Source organism: Garra rufa, chromosome 10 (assembly GCF_049309525.1).
Source record: "Garra rufa chromosome 10, GarRuf1.0, whole genome shotgun sequence".
Lineage (NCBI taxonomy): Eukaryota > Metazoa > Chordata > Actinopteri > Cypriniformes > Cyprinidae > Garra > Garra rufa.
The window spans coordinates 7,734,078-7,756,370 of record NC_133370.1 but is presented as its reverse complement, the minus strand read 5'-3'; the positions used below and the strand labels follow the sequence as shown (position 1 = coordinate 7,756,370).

Here is a 22,293-nt window from a genome sequence, read left to right as displayed (position 1 = left end):
AGGGTTGCTTAAACAGTGCTAATTTGTTATTTTTCAAATATTTTTCTCAGATGAATGGTGACATGTGCATTGGTTCTTTCAGTAGTTGACTTAAAGAAACATCCTATTCATTGCATGTTTTACTGAGATGACAGACTTGCAAAACGATTGGATGGATGAGTAGTTAATGTGTTGGATTTACGATCCAGTGGATGAATGCCTTTGTAAATTTAAACCCCACTCCTCTTAGAAGGAGGTTTATACACAGTCCACTCAAAACTGTGCGTAAGGTTTATCCTCAGACTTAATTTAATCCAGATTATGCAAAACTGTGGTGGCACTTTGTCCAGAGTAATCAGATGGAACATGGTGGAAGTTAAAAAAACATTTTATAATTATTTGCATTGATTTACATTTGATTTACACTCTTGAAGAAAGATTTGAAAATGCAAATCTAAAAAACATATAATCCGTAACATGGTTCTGGTTGGGATAGAAGGACTTTCTGTGACAGACTTTATTCAGAAAGATTAAAAAGAACTTGTATTAAGACCAGGATGGCTGAGTGGTTAAGGCGTTGGACTTAAGATCCAATGGACAAATGTCCTCGTGGGTTCGAACCCCACTCCTGGTAGAAACTTTAGACTGCTTGAAACTGTACATAAGGTTTAACCTCAGATGAGCAATAGTGGCACAGTTCTTTGTCCATATATATCAGCTAGAACAGGGATGTCCAATCCTGCTCCTTGGGGGCTTCTGTTGTGCGAAGTTTAGCTCCAATCCCGGTTAAACACACCCGTATCAGCTAATCAAGGTCTTGCATACTAGAAACTCCCAGGCGGGTGTGTTGAGGCAAGTTGGAGATAAACTCTGCAGGACAGCCGTCCTCTAGGACCAAGTTTGGACACCCCTGAGCAAGGACATGGTGATCCTAATTAAAGACACTTTGGCCCGGTTTCGCAGACAAGGCTTGAGCCTAGTCCTAGACTAAAATGTAAGTCTGAGTTATTTCAACTGAAATAAAATTGCACTGATTGATTTTAAAATAGATCAGTGCCTTTGTTTTGTCTCAAGATGCACACCAGTAATGTTTTTTTCTGAGCATGTTTATAAAAATTACTTAAATGTCCTAATTGAACTATGGTCTAATACTGGCTTAGTCTAAGCCCTGTCTGGGAAACCGGGCCTTTATGATTAACCGTTTAATTTGCATTGTTCTATGTTTGAAAGATTGCCATCTAACAGACATTTTTAGACCAGGATGGCCGAGTGGTTAAGGCGTTGGACTTAAGATCCAATGGACAAATGTCCTCGTGGGTTCGAACCCCACTCCTGGTAAAAACTCTATGTAAAATTATCTGATAAAAATGTTGTCAAAGAAACACTAGGTGGTTTTACTCCACTCCAAAAAGTCACTCTTTTGTCCATATCTATCAGCTAGAACAGGGGTGTCCAATTCTGTTTCTTAGGGGCCACTGTCCTGCAGACTTTAGCTGCAATCCCAATTAAACACATCTGAACCAGCTAATCAAGTTCTTACAAGGCATACTATAATCTTCTTGGTAGATGTGTTGAGGCAAGGTGAAGCTAAACTCTGCACAACACCAACCCTCCAAGACAGAGTTTGGACACCCCTGAGCTAGAGCATGGTGATCTTAGTTAAGGACACTTTATGATTAACTGTTTAGTTTGCATTGTTTTATGTTTGAAAGATTACCATCTAACAGTCAATTTCAGACCAGGATGGCCGAGTGGTTTAGGCGTTGGACTTAAGATCCAATGGACAAATGTCCATGTGGGTTTGAGCCCCCTCTGGTAAAAGCCTTAGGCCATTCAAAACAGGAGTTAGTGTGAGGTTTATCCTTAAACTTCAGTTGATTCAGAATGCGAACCACAGTTTTCACAAGATAAAAGAAAAAACAGATTGTCTCATACCACTCTGCTTTGCCCAGATCAAATGTGGCCATGGTACTTAATGATACTTTACTTGTTAATTGTTTTTCTTTCCATCTCCATTTAAAAGATGACCATATTAGCATCCCTATGGGACCAGGATGGCTAAGTGGGTAATGTGTTGTAAGATTCAAAGGACAAATGTCCTTGTGTTTTCAAAGCTTTAGACAAGTCAAAACTGGGGTTAGTGTACTGTTTAGTCTGAGTCGTGACTTAATCCAGAATGTGAACAACACTTAACCTTTCCCAAAGGTAAAGATATTGTCATAGGAACACCTGAGGGTCTTACTCCACTACAAAAAGCCACGCTGCATTGCCCAGATCGGTCAACTAGAATCTGGCCACCCTAATTAAGGAGACTGTATGATTATCTGGTTTCCTTTAGATTGTTTTACAAGTCAAGACAAGTGAAGTCACCTTTATTTATATAGCGCTTTTAACAATACAGATTGTGTCAAAGCAACTGCACAGTATTTAAACAGCACAATAGTGTGTAAGTAACGCATTATTGTAAATAATCAATTTTCAGTTAAAGGCAGTTCATCAATGAATTCAGTGATATCATCGTCAGTTCAGTTCAAAAGTATACGATATTGCTGGAAACTGTCCCCAACTAAGCAAGCCAGAAGCGACAGCGGCAAGGAACCAAAACTCCACAGGTGACAGAAATGGAGAAAAAATCCTTGGGAGAAACCAGGCTCAGTCGGGGGACCAGTTCATCTCTGGCCAGATTTTACAATTAAAAAAAAAACAATAGTCTGAAAGAGTCTAACTCAGACCAGGATGGCCGAGTGGTTAAGGCGTTGGACTTAAGATCCAATGGACAAATGTCCTCGTGGGTTCGAACCCCACTCCTGGTGGAAGCTTTAGTCCATTCAAAATAAGGTTTAGTGTAAGATTTAGTCAGACTTGACTTGATGCAGATTGTGAACAATTAGTTCCACAAGGCTGTTGTCTGATGGTCTTGATTCAAAAAGATGCTCTGATTGATCCAGATAAATCAGCTAAACGCCCACTCCTGGTAGAAGCTTTATTGTGCTCTGAGAGATTAAAAAAGGCAGTAAGAAAAATAGCTGGAGTAGATTCAAAGATAAGAGATTATTGAAAACGAATAACCAAAACAAATATATTTAAGGAAGTAGTTCACTTCCAGAACAAAAATTTACAGATAATGTACTCACCCTCTTGTCATCCAAGATGTTCATGTCTTTCTTCAGTCGTAAAAAAAAAATGTTTTTTGAGGGAAAACATTTCAGGATTTTTCTCCATGTAATGGACTTCTATGGTGACTGTGAGTTTGAACTTCCAAAGTGCAGTTTAAAGGTTGTATCAGCGATTTCTAGCCTGAAACATAAAGTGTAAAATTCAGCTTATCTTTCATCACGATCCGCTCGCTGCCTGCCCCATAAATTGTCTGTGAAAAAACCGCGTCTCTCTGGTCAGCCTAGGGTCCGAGATATGCCAAAAAAACAATCGGCACTACCAACCTTTCCACAGCAAAAACAAACATTGTTCCAACCAATCAGCGTCAGGGGTTTGGTGTTGTGGACTTTCGCTCCGCCTCCCTCACATCCCTGCACCAGTAGGAAAGTCCACAACACCAAACCCCTGACGCTGATTGGTTGGAACACGGTTTGTTTATCTGTGGTTATTGTTGATAGCGCCGATTGTTTTTTTGGCATATCTCGGACCCTAGGCTGACCAGAGAGACGCGGTTTTTTCACAGACAATTTATGGGGCAGGCAGCGAGCGGATCGTGAATAAAGGTCAGCTGAATTTGACACTTTATGTTTTAGGCTAGAAATCGCTGATACAACCTTTAAATGCAGCTTCAAAGGGCTCTAAACGATCCCAGATGAGAAAGAGAAAGAGTTTTACCCAGTGAAGTAATTTGGATATTTTCTAACATTTTTTTTTTTACAGTTTATACTTTTTAACCTCAAACACTCATCTTGTCTAGTTCTGCATGCCGTGAACTCTTTGTATTGTGGTTCATAACAGTTAGGGTATGTTGAAAAACTCCCATCTCATTTTGTCTTCCAACTTCAAAATCACACTACATCGCTGTTTTACCTTTTTTTGTAAAGGGCGTTTGACCTTCTTTGCATGTTCACTTTGTAAACACCGGGTCGGTACTTCTGCAGTGATGTGGGATGATTTTGAAGAAAGTATCTAAAACTTATATTACAGTTTTTTTTTAAATAACCAATTGTTTCGCTAGATAAGACCCTTCATCCCTGGCTGGGATGGTTTAGTGCCCTTTGAAGCTGCATTTTGGAAGTTCAAACTTGTGGGCATCATAGAAGTCCATTATATGGAGAGAAAATACTGAAATGTTTTGAAACATAATGAAACATAATATCTTTACGACGGAAGAAAGAAAGACATCAACATCTTGCGTGACAAGGGGCTGAGCACAGTAAGTTTTTGTTTTGAAAGTGAACTACCCCTTTTATACTGCTTCTCAAAATGCAACTGGTTGATTGAAATTTGAGTATATTGATACTTGTGTTTAATCATGGAGTAAATAGGTACTTACAGTCCTTCTCTGACAACACTGTTCCCTTCATCAAGAAACTTGATCCAACATTTGTCCTGACTGTTTAAATGGATTAGCCATAACAACCACAACAAAGTAGACTGATATGCATTTTTGATCATTAAAACTCTAAAATTAAAACTCTAATTTTGTGCAAGTGGAAGCTTTAGTTTATTCCATGCGGACTGTATTATTAACATGATGCTAATGTATGTTGTAAGTCTAATTAGCTTTTTGTTTGGACAACTAAAAGTAAAGATTTTTTGAGGACACAGGAAAAAAGGTGACTACAAACAACTACTATAAACAAATCTTATTGCTTGACATACGTGGGATAAATAGTGATATTAAAATGTTAAAGTACTGACCCTGGACACGTGGTCTCGCCAGGAATGACCTTACCTGCTGCAGGACTGCGTGCACATGACCAGGATGGCCGAGTGGTTAAGGCGTTGGACTTAAGATCCAATGGACAAATGTCCGCGTGGGTTCGAACCCCACTCCTGGTAGAAACGAATCTTTAAGTAAATAAAAAAGTAGACTTATGCACTTGCGTTAATATTACTTTAAATGCATAATGAAGACAGATATATAATGAAGTGTTTTATGTGTCTTTTGTTTTGTTCAAGGAATTTATCAGCGGATTTGTCAGTCAGCAAGTGTATTGTATTATATAGTCTGTCAAATAAAAGTGCTGTCAAGTCTACTAAAACTACTAAAACACAATAATAATGTCATAATAATAAAGATTCGGATTATAAAAGTATATGAGGTAGCCTGTTTTATAGAAATTAATTAATTTAAAATTTCGAAGTACTTTATTAGCATTATAATACATACAGAGAAGACAGAAAATATAATATTAATAATAATAAAATAAATAAGTAAGAAGTGTCGTAGAAAGTTCTTAGTTTTAGTTTTGATACCTTAATACGTATTAATCGTATTAACGTGCAGCTGTTAGGACTGAATGTGTCGTTGCAACGTAACTGAATGTACCATCTTTGTTTCGGGGGGGTGACATTCATGAAATACTTGTATTTTTTTCTTGATGTACAAGTTTTACATAATGTATAACATTAAAATCAACTCTTATGAATTTTTACACATATTACAAGGCTAAAATCGTATGTCCTTTATTCTATCATACTATATAAACAATGACATTTAACGGAAAACCCCTCTGTCAGCTATAAGTGCGTGTTACCCGGCTTCCTCAGTCTCTTTCTGTAATAGAGAGTCCGGTGAAGAAGTTCAACTCGAACCGCTTTTCACTTATCAAACTCTTCGAAAGTAAGTAAAACTTTAGTTTTCACTAACACGATAGCGGTAAACATATTTTACTTGTATCGTGTTACAACTTTAGTGTTCCGCTGTGCGTGTCGCGCCACGTGGCTGCGTATGAAACACATCTGAGTTTAATCCGCTGCAGAATTTAAACCCTGAACTTGACCAGGCTCATACATATCATTACATATTCATACAGTTTATTAGATGTGGATGAAAACTCAAAAAGTCATGTTTCAAGAGTTTCACAAGTTTATAAAACTTTAATGAAGCATGTGAAGTTGACAGTGACAGCACACATGAAGTTTAAGTTTTTGTGTTCAGTAGTTTGTGTTTCATGTGTTCATAAACAGGGTCACATGAAGCATCTGTAATGGATCTGTATGTGTCATCTAATCCTAACCTACAGGTCTCTGCTGGTTAAATCTAGGCTAGACATGTTGCTCAAATGTATTTGCTCTTCATGTCCTACAAGCCGGTGTCAGTCTCAGTGGCTCCCCCTTTTTAAATGGCAAAAATAAAACAGGCGTCTATTTTACTTGGTGATCTAAATTTCACCACTTTTTAAAAGCCAAGGTACATTTAATGGCATTTTATGAAGTACAATTAAGTAGTATTTTGATTTCACTCTTTGCATGGAAAAAATACAGCTTGATAGTTATTCCTGTTTTAAACCATACACTACCGGTCAAAAGTTTTTGAACAGTAATTTTTTTTTTTTTAATGTTTAAAGATGTCTCTTCTGCTCACCAAGCCTGAATTTATTTTATCCAAAGTACAGCAAAACAGTAAGAGTTAGAAATATTTTTACAATTTAAAATAACTTATTTCTAATTGAATATGTTTTAAAATATAATATATTCCTATTATTTCAAACCTGATTTTTTTAGCATCATTACTCCACTCACATGATCCTTCAGAAATAATTCTAATATTCTGATTTGCTGCAGTTGAGTAAATTTTTTTTTTTCAAATTTTTTTATTTATCAGAAATATAAATAAGTATTAATTTCTGTTTAAAAAATTATACTGACTCCAAGCTTTTGAATGGTGTAGTGTGTAATATTACAAAAGCTTTTAATTTCAGATAAATGCTAGGATCTTTGGATCTTTCTATTCATCAAAGAATCCTAAAAAAGAAGTACAACTGTTTTTAAGTATGCATAATAATAATAATAATAATCATGAAAAATGTTTCTTAAACAGCAAATCAGCATATTAGAATGAGATCATGTGACACTCAAGACTGGAGTAATGACTGGAAAAATTTAGCTTTGATCACAGTAATAAATTACATTTTAAAACATATTCAAAAAGAAAGCAGTTATTTTAAATAGTGAGAATATTTCACAGTATTACTGCTTTTGCTTTTTTTTAGATCAAATAAATGCAGGCTTGGTGAGCAAAGAGAGTTCTTTAAAAAAAAAAACATTAAAAAAACTTACTGTTCAAAAACTTTTGACTAGTAGTGTGTGTCACATCAAACATGCTCTTTCAGGAGACATTTTTGTCTGCGGCACTGGGAACACTGAAACCGAGTACACAAACCTTTTATAACTTATTATTGGCAAATAATTTTGACTTAATGGTAATTATGCTATCATTATTTATCACTCTATGGGCCTGATATACTAACAGCTTAAGCTAGTAAAACCCTTTTTAAGCATTAAAAAACTACTGTCAGGATTTACTAAGTGCTTGCAGTGAAAAATCAGCTATAAGTTTTTTTTTGTTTTGTTTTTTGGCAGCTGAACTTATTACATATGCATTTGAGATGCCTTTCAGATGCAATATTTATGGGAGGAGAGTATTTAAATAATGTGATTTCACTATTCACTCATAGTAAATTTATACGAATTTAAGCCCATGTATTAACCCATTTTGTGCCTGGCGTGGCTGCGATTATAGTTGTTAATGTGTGCTGCTCTTGGTTGATTGCTTTGGTCTTAAATTTGCACATTGTCAGTAGATAACATGCAAAACTTTCCACTCCCAATGGTGCTTTTATAGGATTGTGGTCTTGTGATAATTTGCCCTGTTTAGTCAGTCTAGCCCTAATTGTCCTTTGTGCGCCATTGGTGTCAGACAAGTTAGTACTTGGTGCTCATTTCTCAGCCCTAATAAAAGTCAAATACTCATTGTTAAAGGGAAGGTGAATAGCCCTGTCAACGCTTGTTTTCTCTGAACACCTCAGCAGGTGAGTTTAGACGTGCACCGCATGGTGTGTTTGTGACCCGTGTGATGGATTCTAACGCTAAAGAATTAGTTGTAGTTCAGGAGTTTTGGATTTGGTTTGAGTTGGAATTCTGGCACGACTTTGCCCCGTTTTCACTGTTATTTTCTTGTAGGGTAAGAACTGATTTTTGTCTGTCAACCTATCACACTTTAAAACATGTGGCATATTTCTGTCTATTTTCAACTTTATTGTTGCCATTTACACCCAACATACAGAATGTGTGGCATATCTCGCATGGCCAGTGTTTTACCAATTGCTATAGAGTTTGGGCTAGTCATATTTTGCGAAATGCACAATACGCTAGAGAGTGTTTTCACGACACGTCGTCAATCGGCCATATTGGCGGCACTGAACATAAAACAATGCTACTGAACCAAACATAACTTATATATTTTGCTGATTATTCCTGCTGAAAATAGTCAATTACTCTCATTTTTTGGGCTGTACTATGACTGGTTTTGTGACCCAGGGTCACATATAAAAACATATGAACTGTAAAAATAAACTTAATGCACATTGGGGCTCTTTGGGCTTCTGTTTTTTTTTTTTACATCACAGCACAGGATAGATTCTAGTGAAGAGATTTGGGATTGTGTGTGTGTTTCTGTAATTTTTCCTGTGGCTCCAATTGTTGTTTGAATGCCATTTATTACCTGGGTGAATATCTTAGAAAAAGGTGCGGTAATCAACGGCATGTTGCATATGCAATATTTAGGCATGAAGTTGAAAATAAGCCAGAACTCATGCATTTTTAAATATATTATTAAGGCATTTAACTGCAGCTTTGTGGCTTATTGGATATGGACACAAAGAAAACTTTGTTTACTCTGTTTTGCTCAACTTGCGTGACTGATTTTTATTTATTTGTTTGTTTATTTAGGATTTATCAAAGGCATAACCATTTATTTGGTCATTTTTAGGGATGTCACGATTCACTCAACTCCCGATGTGATAAGATTCATGATACTGGTTTCATAATACAACTGCATTTTAACCATGATCCAAACCAAGATGCTGCATACATACAGAATGAGGAGGTTTTAATTCGAATTTTTGACCCTAAACCACAAAACCAGTCTCCAGTAGCACGGGTATATTTGTAGCAATACCAAAAATACATTGTATGGGTCAAAATGATTAATTTTTCTTTTATGCTAAAAAACATTAGGATATTAAATAAAAATCATGTCCCATGAAGATATTTTGTAAATTTCCTACTGTAAATATATCAACATATATCATTTTTGATTAGTTATATGCATTGCTAAGAACTTTATTTGGGCAACAATAAAGGCAATTCTTTGCACCCTCAGATTCCAGATTTTCAAATAGTTGTATCTCGGCCAAATATTGTCCTATCCTAACAAACCATACGTTAATAGAAAGCTTATTTATTCAGCTTCCAGATGATGTATAAATATCACTTAATACAAAATTGACCCTTATGACTGGTTTTGTGATCCAGGGTCATATTTGATTGTATAATTAAGACATTTTAAGCAAAAACAGAAGGGTCTGAGTTTAGCTTTGTAAAACTATATTACATAAAACATTTGCATGAAACAAAAACAGCAGATGGGCTGAATGAGAAGGCAAATTCACTCCCGGACAGCAGGTGGTGCTTATGGAGCAGCAGCAATATAGTGTTTGCTTAGTTACTGACTTAAAAAAGCAGTGGTAATCTGCATTATGCAGAGACAAGATGAGAAGAAAATGGCACCTAAAGTTTTTCTAAAGACAGTCAGCTTCCCTCAGAAATGCATTCATTTAAACCCTCACCCCTCTGAACACCTCAATCGACTTGAATCGCCACATTTTTCAACTGGCTCATCTTTGAGACTGCACATACAAAATCTCAGATAAAATAAAATCACACTGTCTAAATTCAAAACGTCCAGTAATTTTATTGGTTCCCTTGATAAATCCCTACCGGAACGCTTCCCTTGTGAACTCTTGGACTGGCTGTTCTGCATTGCCTCTGGATGCGCTTGGTTGTTTCCACCTCTGCTTTTACAATGTCTAACATCAGCTCTGACTAATTCTTCAGCATCTGCCTATTTTTTTTTTATTGTTTATTTTTTTCCTTGTATGCTGTAAATGAGCTAGAGGATGGAGAACCAGCGTGGGTCTAAAGCCAAAGAAGAAACTAAACACGGACAGACAAGGAATCTGCCGAATTCATACGACGGAAGGAGAAAACGCACACGTTCGTCCCGGTCTGAAAACCAGGGTTTGGAAGAAGAAGCTCGTTTTCAGCAGGATCCGACCTCTAAGGCCATTAGAGGAGAGAAGGTTTGGTTCAACCGCAACATATATGAGAAAGCCGACGACGCTTATCAATCCCTGTTGAGCGCAGGAACTGGAAGCTCACCTCCAGTTTCATCCTCCCCCAAAGATCGGTTTCCCCGCACCCTGGTCTTCAGGTCTAAACGCAACGGTGCTCAACAACCCCAAGAGGAGGACAACCAAACGTACACCCGTTCCTACGCAGCACGTCAACTGCAGCGAGGTTCGACCCACCAGCGTTCCTCGTCTGAACCCGATCGCCAGCTCCCGAAAAGCAGCAGGAAGAGGGTCTTCTCTGAGACCGAACGTGCCCCCCAGAAAAGGGACAAGTATGGCTAGTTTAGGGGCATGGGACAATTGACTTTAAGGAACTGCCTTCTCATTTATTGAACGGTGTGTTTTTGTGAGTTGTTTGTGGATTTTATTAAATATTTTTCACCTTTCAAAAGCCTAAACTTGGTTTGTCTCACCATTGGCTGCTGGGTGAAAGCTGATCGGTGTGAAACTAATCCGAGGGCTTTGGCACGCAAAATCTCTCCCATTGTCTGCAGCCCGTGTCAGCAAAAAAATGAATGAAAGGAGTTTTAGTGGTTGAATGGACTTTAACAATCAATCCAAATAACTTTTCTGTAAAATCTATGTGAATGCAAGACCTGGATCATAAAGTTTTAGTTTTTTGTTTGCCAAAAAACATTCTTACTTTAACAGTAATGGCCTGTTGACGGCAAGAATGAGATGGTTAGATCAGAACGAATAAGTAATGAAGGGTTTGTTCACAACAAGGGGTCTTTCACATGCTTGAATACAAGATGCAATGCATCTCCCAATAGATTTGACTCAGTAAAGCATAAATGCTACTCTTCTGATAATACTAATTTCACTTGCTTTAAAGGGATAGTTCACCCAATAATTATTAATTATTCACCCACATGTTGTTCCAAACTCGTAAGGTTTTTGTTCATCTTCGGAACACAAATTAAGATTTTTTTATGAAATCCGAGAGCTCTCTGACCTTGCGTAGACTGTAATGCAACTACCATGTTTAAGGCCTAGAAAGGTGGTAAGGACTTGTTAAAATAGTCCATGTGATAGCAGTGGATCAACTTTAATGTTATGAAGCTATAAGAATACTTTTTGTGCACAAAAATAATTTTAACAATTTCTTCTTTTCCATGTCAGTCTTCACTGCACGTTCACAAGACTACCACAATGTATATGTGTGGTGCTGCTGACACAGGAGTAATTAATTAAAGAATTTTAATTTTTGGGTGAACTGTCCCTTTAAGTAATGATTCAATGTTTGGGAATGTGCACAATGAAAAACAAATGTTTGTACACTGGTGATAGGTTAGTTTTAGTTTTAATAAGTAAATTTAGGTGTATATATATACATATATAAGCAATACATTTTGTCAGCATATTATTCATGTAACTTTTTTCATTGCTTGTTTGTTATGGAGTCTGTGTTCTTTTTCATGTTAGCTAGTCATTTAGCTAGTTGTCTGTTGCAGCTACTATAATTATGCCAGCAGTTAGTTTACACTTGTTCAGTAAGTTTTGTTTTTTCCCCATTTTATTCAAATTTGATTTTATTATTAAATAGCTTGTGCAACCCAACCCATTAAAAATAGAAATGGAAGGCGTCTTTGTGCCAACAGGGAGCAGGCTTCTTCAACTTCTGAAGTTTCAGATGATTATTTTAGAAAAAAAAACAAACTTAAATTTTTTTTTTTTATTCTAGTGCTGGGCAATGATTAATTGCTTCCAAAATAAAAGTTTTTGTGTGCATAATATATGTGTGTGTACTGCTAATAATGATCTCTGTATTCAAATTATAATTGTAAGGATGCAAATTCAAGAAAACTGATAGAAAATAACCATTTTTGTAACCAGTAAATGGCAATAATGTGTGGCAACATAGTGGAAGGAAATATGTATTTATATATGTGACCCTGGACCACAAAACCAGTCATAAGTAGAAGAGGTATATTAGTAGCAGTTGCCAACAATACATTATGGCCCGGTTTCACAGACAGGGCTTAGACTAAGCCAGGATTAGGCCATAGTTCAATTAGGACATTTAAGTAATTTTTATAAACATGCTTAGAAAAAAACATTACTGGTGTGCATCTTAAGACAAAACAAAGGCACTGATATATTTTAAAATCAATCAGTGCAATTTTATTTCAGTTGAAACAGCTCAGATTTACATTTTAGTCTAGGACTAGGCTTAAGCCTTGTCTGTGAAACCGAGGGTAAAAGGGTCAAAATTATAGATTGTTCTTTTATACCAAAAATCATTAGGATATTAAGTAAAGATCATGTTCCATGAAGATATTTTGTAAATTTCCTACCCTAAATATATAAAAACTTAATTTTTGATTTGTAATATGCATTGCTAAGAACTTCATTTGGACAACTTTAAAGGCGATTAAGAAAACCCTCATATTTTTAGATTTTAAATGGTTGTATGTCTGTCAAATGTTGCCCTATCCTAACACACAATATGTCGATTGGAGTGCTTATTTATTCAGGTTTCATATGATCTAAAAAATAATTGACACTTATGACTGGTTTTGTGCTCCAGTGTCACATATATGAATGGTGTTTTGCTTGCTCGGATTGATTTATGTTTGCTTATGTTTAAGGTTGCACACTTACTCCTGAATGAATTGCGTAAAAAATTTATTAACGACTTGCATTTGTATTTTTTTTTTATATATACTTTTATACTTTGTTTTCTCTGTTTATTCAAAACTGTTTAAACGGCTTGTGTGACCCAGCGCATTAAAAATAGACGAGGCAGGCATCTTTGTGTAAACAGAGAACAGGCTTCAACTTTTGGAGATTCAGAGATGGTTATTTTAGAAAAAACAAAACTGAAATACATTTTTAATTCAAAATATAAACAAAAACATTATTTAATTGTATTGACTGCCCAAAAAATTGCTTGGATGTGTTAAAATCTCTAATAATCATTATTCAAATTATATTTGTAAGGATCCAAATTCAAGAGAACTGAAAATTGTTTTTTTTCTGTAACCAATAAATGGCCATAATGTGTGGGATTAAAGTGTATTAATATATGGATGGTGCGTGTCTTGCTCGGCTTGATTTATATTTGCTTATGTTTAAGGTTGCACACTTACTCCTGAATGAAATGCATTAAAAATGAATTCTTATTTTTTATACTTTGAGTTGTTCTAAAGCTCTATGTTTGCTCTTTGACTTTGACACACAAACTCGAATTCTAACGTTCACGTCTCCTTTTTTATGTTCTTAGCATCACAATGAGTGGACTTCAGGGACTCGCCCAGGAGAACATCTGGTTTGACAAGTCCAGATACGACGAGGCCGAGAGATGCTTCTACGAGGGCGCGAACGGCATCCCTCAGACATCTCAGGTACTGCCCCCTACAGACCCGGATGTCACAATTTAAGGGTCTAAAACTTACTCATTTGGCTTGTCACACAAACTGGCAAACCAGTAGCTGCCTTAATAAATGAGGGTGACCGAATCCTCAGGGTGAGGCGTGTGAGTTCATGTTTACTCAGCTGCTGTATGTCCTTCTATCATCTGTTTTTCCAGGTGTCTGCTTTTTCTTTTCGCTCATGTGCTAAATAGTCTGCACTGACAGCGCTTCTGTATGCACCTGTGTATTTCTGTTTGTTTGCTTGCTTGCTTGCTTGCATGCTCACTCTCTGCCTCTTGCTGGTTTGTTTGACATGGGCCTTTTTACCCCGCTGTACCCTTCCAGGAGAAAGATGCTAGTGCCATCCTGCAGGACATTGCTAAAGCCCGACAGAATATCCAGCAATCCCTAGCCGGAGTGAGTACTGCCTCCAAAATATGAAAGAAATCTGATGCTGAATTGGTACTGCAATCATCTTGTGAAGCACATTTAACTACAGTAATTACTGACGCTCGATAACTGTCGTCCTGCATGGGACCAGTTTGAAGGGCTGATTTACTTTCACTTCATGAATCTCTAACCAAGTTGGAGGTGAAATTAACAGGACAAATTTAGTTCAGCTGCTGATCACCCACAAGACCGGAGCTACAGTACAAACACTCGCCCTCCAAAAATATCCCTGTGCTATTTTAGCGTGTTTACATGCTGTGCCCCTGGCAGGGAGAAACAAAATCAGCTGTAGTTGTGTATTAGTAAACTGTACATGGTGATTAATAACCCATGCACACAATTTATGAGCTTTAAAACGATTTGGAATTTTGGTGGCTTCATTTTTGTGTAGTTTTGCATTTAAATGTGAACTTAAAAGTATTTAATTTATTTGAATTCAATTATTCTGAAATATTAAAAAATATCTTCATTGATATACTATATCAAAGATTCATCCCTTTCATGAAATCTACAAATTCTCAAAGTTTCAAAGAAAACAAAGATTATTGGTGTTTTACAAGCAAATACTTTTTTTTTTCTCTCGCTACTTCAAAACTTCATGTTTAATCATGTTGTTACTTTCAATGTCTTTGTAATTATTTGTAAAATTTACAAGCAATTTTTAAGGGAAAATGTTCAGCAATTAAAGTAATTAAATCCTACACCAAGAAGTACTAATTCTACACCAGATTATATATATTTTTTTGGTGTGCAAACACAAATAGAAAAAATATGAAATATATTTAAAAAAAAAAAATTAAAGTGTATACAAAAAATGCAAACTTCAAATTTGCTTACTTAAAATTGTCTTTCAACATTATCGAAATATACAATATGTGAACCTGGACCACAAAAACCAGTCTTAAGTAGCACAGATATATTTATACACCGAATGGGTCAAAATTATACATTTTTATTTTATGCCAAAAACATTAGGATATTAAAAAAAGATCACGTTCCATGAAGATGTTTTGTAAATTTCCTACTATAAATATATCAAAACTTAATTTTTGATTAGTAATATGCATTGCTAAGAACTTCATTTAGACAACTTTAAAAGTGATTTTCCCAATATTTTAAATTGCACCCTCAGATTCCAGATTTTCTCATAAAAATGATATCCTAACAAACCATACATCAATGAAGAGCTTATTTAAAGCTTAAAATTGACCCGTATTGGTTTTGTGGTCCAGGGTCACATATATTCTCAAATTATATATTGTCAGCAAAGATATTGCGATATTAATATCTATCGCCTTGCTCTAATTATAGTGTGCTGTATTTTGTAAACAAATTAGTTTTTTGGGTTTTAATTTTCACTAAAGCACCTAAATGATCAAAATCAATTTCTCAAGAAGTTAAATATTGAATTTAAACAATGCAAGTTTCTTTTTTCCCTTTTTCATATTTTTTTTTTTTTTTTTTTTTTTTTTTTTTGCAGACTTTATCAATATTTACATTTTTGTAGGTTTATTCAGTTTGCATGTTAAGTTTTTGAGGAAATTTCTAAAATCCCGAACACAGATTTCTTAAAAGGCTCCATAAATTTTCCAAAACGGACAGCAGCTCCCACGGTCTTTTCTCACTGATGCTGCAGTATTTGGTTCTTCTGTCAGCAGTTACTTGACACCTCCCTTATCATCAAAGCATATGCTTACTGGACACTTCAGAAAACTCCACAAATGCATTGACCGAAAATCAGAGTTCACCTCTTATATTTTACATAATCCAACTGTGTGCACCTAAAAGCACTTAGCTGTAGCAGACTGTCTTGTCGTGCAAGTAGGTCTAGCTTGATCTCCTTCCCAGCATGACGTCTTTGTTTGTGTGCCTGTGAATTGTGCAATGCATGTGCTTGTTCTCAATCTTGTTCATCTGTCATCATTAATATTGTAAGAGGAAGCAGGTTGCTATGCAGTTGCCTGAGGATGTTAGTGTGTGTTTGTGGTTTTTGCTTTCATTGTTCAAGCAAGCAGATCTCACGGCTACACCGTTGCATGTTTTTATTTGTATTTTAAGAAACTGTGAAGGTATCTTTTATCTTCAGGCCATTCAAGATGTAGATGAGTTTGTTTCTCCATCAGAACTGATTTGGAGAAATGTAGCATTACATCACTTGTTCACCAATGGTTCTTCTGCAGTGAATGGGTGCCGTCAGAATGAGAGTCAAAACAGCTGATAAAAACACCACATTAATCCACAAGTATTCCACACCACTCCAATCCATCAATTAACGTCTTGTGAAGCAAAAAGCTGTGTGTTTGTAAGAAACAAATCCATCGTTAAGACATTTTTAACTTCAAATCCTCAATCCATAATATAGCTTTCTCCAGTAGTAAGTTGTCTCATCGGAATCAGGAAAGAACTATGCACAGATCAAGCACTGTTTACAAGCTAAAACAGTCCAAAATGGTTCTAAACAACTGTGTTAGTGGATTTTGATGTGAGGTGACAACAGGAGATCAACTTTATCACTGGAGAAAGCATTCTTATGGATTATAGACTTGTGTTTTGGCCAGAAAATTCCGTAATGGTCAATTTATTTTTTACAAACACGCAGCTTTTTGCTTCACAAGATGTTAATTGATGGACTGGAGTGGTGTGGGTTACTTGTGGATTATTGTGATGTATTTATCAGCTGTTTGGACTCTCATTCTGACGCCACCCATTCACTCCAGAGGATCCACTGGTGAGCAAGTGATGTAGGGTGAGTGTACCCATTAAGTCCATGTACCCTTTAAGCCCACTTTCAACTTTGATGTCAAATAAAAAAAAAAGGGAAAACCATATTTTATGCCTGTCGTTATTTTAACCAATCCAGTGAATTGTTAATGCCCGGACTTTTTTTTTTCTTGCATGCCTGTCAAATTTGGAATTGCGTTAGCCTCACTGATGTGCATGCTGTCTCAGGGTTCCTCATGCCTTCAGAAATCAACACATTTCTGCCATTTTCCGCCATTTCTTTAAATACATTGATATGTCAAATAAGCGATAAGTGTATTGTTTTTTTGTGTATGAATTAATAGTACTTTATCATTTTTTATAATTTTTCTTTATATGGAAAGATTAGTTTTATTGGCTTGCACACAAAGTTAATCTCAAGGTCAAACCATTAACATTACTAAAAGATAGACTGCAGAAGAATTAAGCATGTGAACAGCAAACACTAAATGTTTTGTGATTTTTATTTTACATTATTTTACAAATAAATGGTTTTAGCAGATTGTTTTCATAAATTAATCTTAAACTTTTTGTGGTATAGGGCCACAAAACGCTTGCAAACTACATTCAAACACAAGCTACCCTTGAATGAAAAAAAAAAACTTAGCCATTTAGTTTTATCTTTTTTTTTTAAATGTAATTTTATTTTGTTTATGCCAGTTTTTTTTTTTTTTTTTTTATGCCATTTTATATCTTATGGCATTTAGTTTTATGGCATTTAGTTTTATGCCATTCATTTTGACATTTATTTTACTGTTTATGCCATTGTATTTTTTGCAATTTTATGCCATATTTTTTATGCCATTTAGTTTTATGCTTTTTTTTTTTTAATGCCATTTTATTTTTTGCTGTTTCATTTTATTCCATTCATTTCATGCCATTTTATTTTTGCCATTTTATTTTATTTTTTATTTTGTTAAATAAAATAAAATAAACCTATATAGACAAATTAAAAAAATGATACTATGTCATTTTTATTATTATTTTATTATTTTTTGTTGTTGTTAAATTTAATGCACTACAGAAGGGTTTGTATTTGAAACAGTTTAGAGAGTGACCTGAGTTTTGGCTTGAATATCCAGTTTGTGTTAGCAACATGAAAATAATTAAAGGACTGATTTGAAGTGAAGCAAAAAACCAAGGGCCAATGAAAAACATTTAACGCATGCATGCATCTCTTCTCTGAATGCTTTCTTGCTTTGAATTTTAATAGAGCGAAACTCTGCTGCTGTCATAGTAGTTTATTTTTCTCTTTCTCTGATTTGTTTTCTTGTCATGGTGGTTAAATGTGAATCTCTCAGGTGAAGACCGCTCTACAGGGTAATAAAGGGCAAGCTCGTGCTCAAAAAACGCGGGAGAGGAAGACCGTAAGTGCTGTGCTGAGGTTCAGCTTGACGTCTGTGTGAAAAGCATGCGAATTGAGCCTGGAGCAGCGTGGATCATACACACATTACTGCTTGACACTTTCAAAACAGCCTGTTTTCTGTGTGACTGGTGTTTTTAAGGACACAGATATCATGGTTTAAAACTTCAGTCTTCACCCAAGTAAATTGCATGCTAATTCAAGAGGAAAAATAAATGTTATTTCAGTGTTTCAAACATAATATCCTATAAATGCAATCACGTGATTTACTGTGGTTTTTAAATGAGGTTGACAAACCTTTTGTTTGGCATGTCTGCAGTCACCCTGCATGGTGTTTTTTTTTTTTTTTTTTTTTTTTTCTCCGGTCAGCTCTTTATGAGATGTAATTCACTAAGGTTCAGTTCTCTTCCATCCGATTTGCAGAGTCAGAATGCCAGTAAGTCTGAGGATCAGAGTGAGCTGGTCTCTCGCCTGAAGAGCCTAGAACTGGACAACAAGAATCTGCACAAAGGTATGTATGAGAAGAGACAGACATGATGGCTGTTTCAAAATCAAATAAGTTGCCTACCTAGACATAAAGATTGATGGGTGTCACAGTGAATGATGGCGATCCAATGTGGCCATGTCCATAAATCCAGCACAGCTGAGAAATGTTGACCTTTATGCAAATGAAGGCTTATGCAGCAACTACCAATCAGAGAGAAGACATTGGAATTCATGTGAGAAGTGAACGTTACTCTGTGTGTAATTTAATTTTATGATTTGTCCCTGCTCACATGCAGCGATGTAATAAAATGCCAAAAGTTTCTGAAACATTTCAACATCTTTCAAGTCAGACCATGATATGTGCATTGTGTTTTAGTGACAAATAAATTTTTTCGGGCTAAGAAAATTCATGTATACGTGTTTCTAGTAATGCTTCGCTCTACAATGTTTTGTCTGCTATAAAACTTGAAAAAGTGTAGAAGAATTGCAGATTCGCTGGTCTGAAGGTGTGGGAACCAGTGTTTATTTTATTTTATTTTTTATGCCATTTTATTTTCTTATGCCATTTTCTTATATTATTTTTTAAATTTTATTTTATGCCATTTTATTTAAACATTTTTAATGCAATTTTAGTTTTTATGCCATTTTATTTTTTGCTATATAATTTTATTCTATGCCCTTTTTTGCCATTTTTGTTAAATTTTTAAACCCGTTTTATTTTAATGCAATTTTATTTTTTGCTATATAATTTAATTTTATGTCCTTTTTATGCCATTTTTATTCTATTTTTTTAATGCCATATTATTTTATGCAGTTTTATTTTTTGCTACATAATTTCATTTTATTCCCTTTTTATGCCATTTTTATTTTTAATGCCTTTTTTAATGCAATTTCATTTTATGCCCTTTTTTATGCCATTTTTATTTTATTTAATGCAATTTTATTTTTTGCTATATAATTTCATTTTATGCCCTTTTTATGCCATTTTTATTTAATTTTTTTAATGCAATTTTATTTTTTGCTATATAATTTCATTTTATGCCCTTTTTATGCCATTTTTATTTAATTTTTTTAATGCCATTTTTATGCAATTTAGTTTTTTGCTATATACTTTAATTTTATGCCTTTTTATGCCATTTTTATTTAATTTTAATGCAATTTTATTTTTTTGCTATATAATTTCATTTTATGCCCTTTTTATGCCATTTTTATTTAATTTTTTTAATGCCATTTTTATGCAATTTAGTTTTTTGCTATATAATTTCATTTTATGCCCTTTTATGCCCTTTTTATTTATTTTTTCTAATGCGATTTTATTTTATGCATTTTTATTTTATTCAATTTTATATTATTCAACTTATCCATTTTATTTGATGCCTTTTTTATGCCATTTTATTTTTTATGCAATTTTGTTTAATGCTATTTTATTTCTTTTTGCAATTTTATATTATGGTCTTTTATTTTATTTTTCCATGCCATTTTATGTTATGCAGTTTCATTTTGTTTATGCCATTTCATTTCATTTTTATGCCATTTTATTTTTTATGCAATCTTGTTTTATGATGTTTTATTTTTTGTGAAATTTTAGTTTTTGCCATTTTATTTTATGCCCTTTTATTTTTGTAATTTTATTTTATGGCATTTTGTTTTAATTACTTTTTTTATGTCATTTCATTTATTTTATGCCATTTTATTTTGCCATTTCTTATTTCAGTTTTAACGTTTACTAAAATAAATGAAACCAAAAACAAAATAAAAGAAACTATGTAGAAAAAAAAAGTTAGTTTTTTTTATTCATTTATATTTTTTTGTTAAATTAATGGGCCACAGAAGGGTTTGTGTTTGAAAGTTTAGAGATTGACCTGAGTTTTGGCTTGAATATCCAGTTTGTGTTTGATTGTATTGAAGCTGCTTGTGATTTAGTCTGAGATTAATAAAGCTGTTGTTTTACCAGTGGTGGATGATCTGAGAGTCATGATGTCCAAACTGGAGTCCAGAATGGCTGTGCTGGAGAAGGGCCAAGCACCAGCTGCAAAGACTGTTACTGTCACAAAGGTAGATGTGAAATCCTGCCATCTTAAAGTCTGTTATCATGAGACCACCATTCAGCCATCATTCATAACCTGCATATCATTTTTTTACCTGAAGGCTGCTCCTGTCCAGAAGCCCAAGGTTGAGCAACATAACGGTGCTGATGATGATGACGACGACATTGACCTCTTTGGCAGTGACGAGGAAGATGAGGAAGCAGAGCGTATCAAAGAAGAGAGGGTGAAGGAATACGCCCAGAGGAAAGCCAAAAAACCAGCCCTCATTGCCAAATCCTCCATCCTGCTGGACGTCAAACCCGTACGAGACCTTCAGCACTCACATTCTTGAAAATGTCAAGTATAATTCCTCAGTTTCAAATATTGTTTTTCATTGATCAGTGGGACGACGAGACCGACATGTCCAAGCTGGAGGAGTGCGTGCGCTCCGTACAAATGGACGGCCTCCTGTGGGGAGCTTCTAAGCTGGTTCCTGTCGGCTATGGCATCAAAAAGCTGCAGATCAACTGCGTAGTAGAAGATGATAAAGTGGGAACAGACCTTCTGGAAGAGGAGATCACCCAATTCGAGGACTACGTAAGTGCAGGATATTTTTTGGCTGAATCTAAGAATAAGATCTGGTCACGGTTCACCTCACCATAAAAAAGAAAAGTATTTCATAAAAAGAAATTGAAGTGTCTTTAAACTATTAAACTTAATGCAAACTGAATGAGAAAATGTAAAAAAAAAAAAAAAAAAATTGTGTTCCAACATCGTACTTTTGCATTAGATTAAAATTATTTAAATTCAGTAATTGCTTAATATATTGCGGTAAAATATGAATAATTTTATAGTTGTGTACTTTGCAAAATGTGTTTATTTATTGCATAGAAGTAACTTAAAATTCTTTAACAAAATTTGAGAGGAAAAAATAACTTTGTCATGAAAATAAAAAATAGCTTGAAAAAATAATGAAAAAATAGAAATATTTTATAGTTATTTTATATATTTCAGTAAAATACATTATACAATTATTTTATAATGTATAAATGCTTGACAAAAGTATATTGCATAAGTCAGTTTTATAAAATTGCGGACAAATGAACAGTTGCCTTTAAAATAATGAAAAAAAAACTTATTTTATAAAAAAAAAAAATTAAGTTTATATCAAATTATATTAATTTAGATTCTAACACAATTGGTGGCATTTTTTTTTTTTTTTGGAGGATTCACACTTTAATTACATTATAAACTGTAAGGACAAATATTCACGTTTTTATTGACCAACACTAATTTTGTTTTGCTCATTGTTGTAGGTCCAGAGTGTCGACATCGCTGCCTTCAACAAGATCTGAGCCTCTCGCCTCAAAGAAACCACATCACACTGGGTTACTGCTGCTTTTATATCTCACGGTTACCATTAAACTGATCAGCCACGTGAACCAACTCTCTGTATCGACTGTCTTTATTTGTATGCTCTTTATACATGTCCTGGTTTTACAAGTTTTCATCAT

The 22,293-nt window shown here is 34.7% G+C and overlaps 1 protein-coding gene and 4 non-coding genes across 15 annotated transcripts; all 5 read left to right on the top strand.

Annotated features, from left to right (window-relative positions):
• The first annotated feature begins 530 nt into the window (after nucleotides 1-530).
• trnal-uaa (transfer RNA leucine (anticodon UAA)) lies at nucleotides 531-613 on the top strand. The gene has a single exon. It is a non-coding gene; the product is annotated as a tRNA-Leu (tRNA).
• A 621-nt stretch (nucleotides 614-1,234) lies between these two features.
• On the top strand, nucleotides 1,235-1,317 carry trnal-uaa (transfer RNA leucine (anticodon UAA)). The gene has a single exon. It is a non-coding gene; the product is annotated as a tRNA-Leu (tRNA).
• A 1,392-nt stretch (nucleotides 1,318-2,709) lies between these two features.
• trnal-uaa (transfer RNA leucine (anticodon UAA)) lies at nucleotides 2,710-2,792 on the top strand. Its single transcript has one exon. It is a non-coding gene; the product is annotated as a tRNA-Leu (tRNA).
• Nucleotides 2,793-4,897: 2,105 nt separating this feature from the next.
• Nucleotides 4,898-4,980, top strand: trnal-uaa (transfer RNA leucine (anticodon UAA)). Its single transcript has one exon. It is a non-coding gene; the product is annotated as a tRNA-Leu (tRNA).
• A 693-nt stretch (nucleotides 4,981-5,673) lies between these two features.
• eef1da (eukaryotic translation elongation factor 1 delta a (guanine nucleotide exchange protein)) lies at nucleotides 5,674-22,225 on the top strand. 11 transcript variants are annotated; one of them, XM_073849127.1, is made up of 11 exons: nucleotides 5,696-5,764; nucleotides 7,906-7,955; nucleotides 10,101-10,609; nucleotides 13,564-13,684; nucleotides 14,039-14,110; nucleotides 18,205-18,270; nucleotides 18,690-18,777; nucleotides 20,707-20,807; nucleotides 20,901-21,101; nucleotides 21,182-21,376; nucleotides 22,096-22,225. In XM_073849127.1, the coding sequence occupies exons 3-11, from the start codon at nucleotides 10,104-10,106 to the stop codon at nucleotides 22,132-22,134; spliced, it is 1,389 nt and encodes a 462-aa protein (XP_073705228.1). In that variant the 5' UTR covers nucleotides 5,696-5,764; nucleotides 7,906-7,955; nucleotides 10,101-10,103; the 3' UTR covers nucleotides 22,135-22,225. The 11 variants fall into 11 exon arrangements, with proteins under 11 accessions (XP_073705234.1, XP_073705236.1, XP_073705238.1 ...); XM_073849130.1 differs by lacking the exon at nucleotides 18,205-18,270 and having other exon boundaries at nucleotides 5,697-5,764; XM_073849131.1 differs by lacking the exon at nucleotides 14,039-14,110 and having other exon boundaries at nucleotides 5,698-5,764.
• The last annotated feature ends 68 nt before the right edge of the window (nucleotides 22,226-22,293 follow it).

Excerpts from the sequence above, each read along its gene's own strand:
- eef1da (XM_073849127.1), top strand. The coding sequence starts at position 10,104 with ATGGAGAACCAGCGTGGGTCTAAAGCCAAAGAAGAAACTAAACACGGA. Across the intron at positions 10,610-13,563 it reads GCCCCCCAGAAAAGGGACAA|CATCACAATGAGTGGACTTC; the intron begins GTATGGCTAGTT and ends TTATGTTCTTAG. Across the intron at positions 18,271-18,689 it reads AAACGCGGGAGAGGAAGACC|AGTCAGAATGCCAGTAAGTC; the intron begins GTAAGTGCTGTG and ends TCCGATTTGCAG.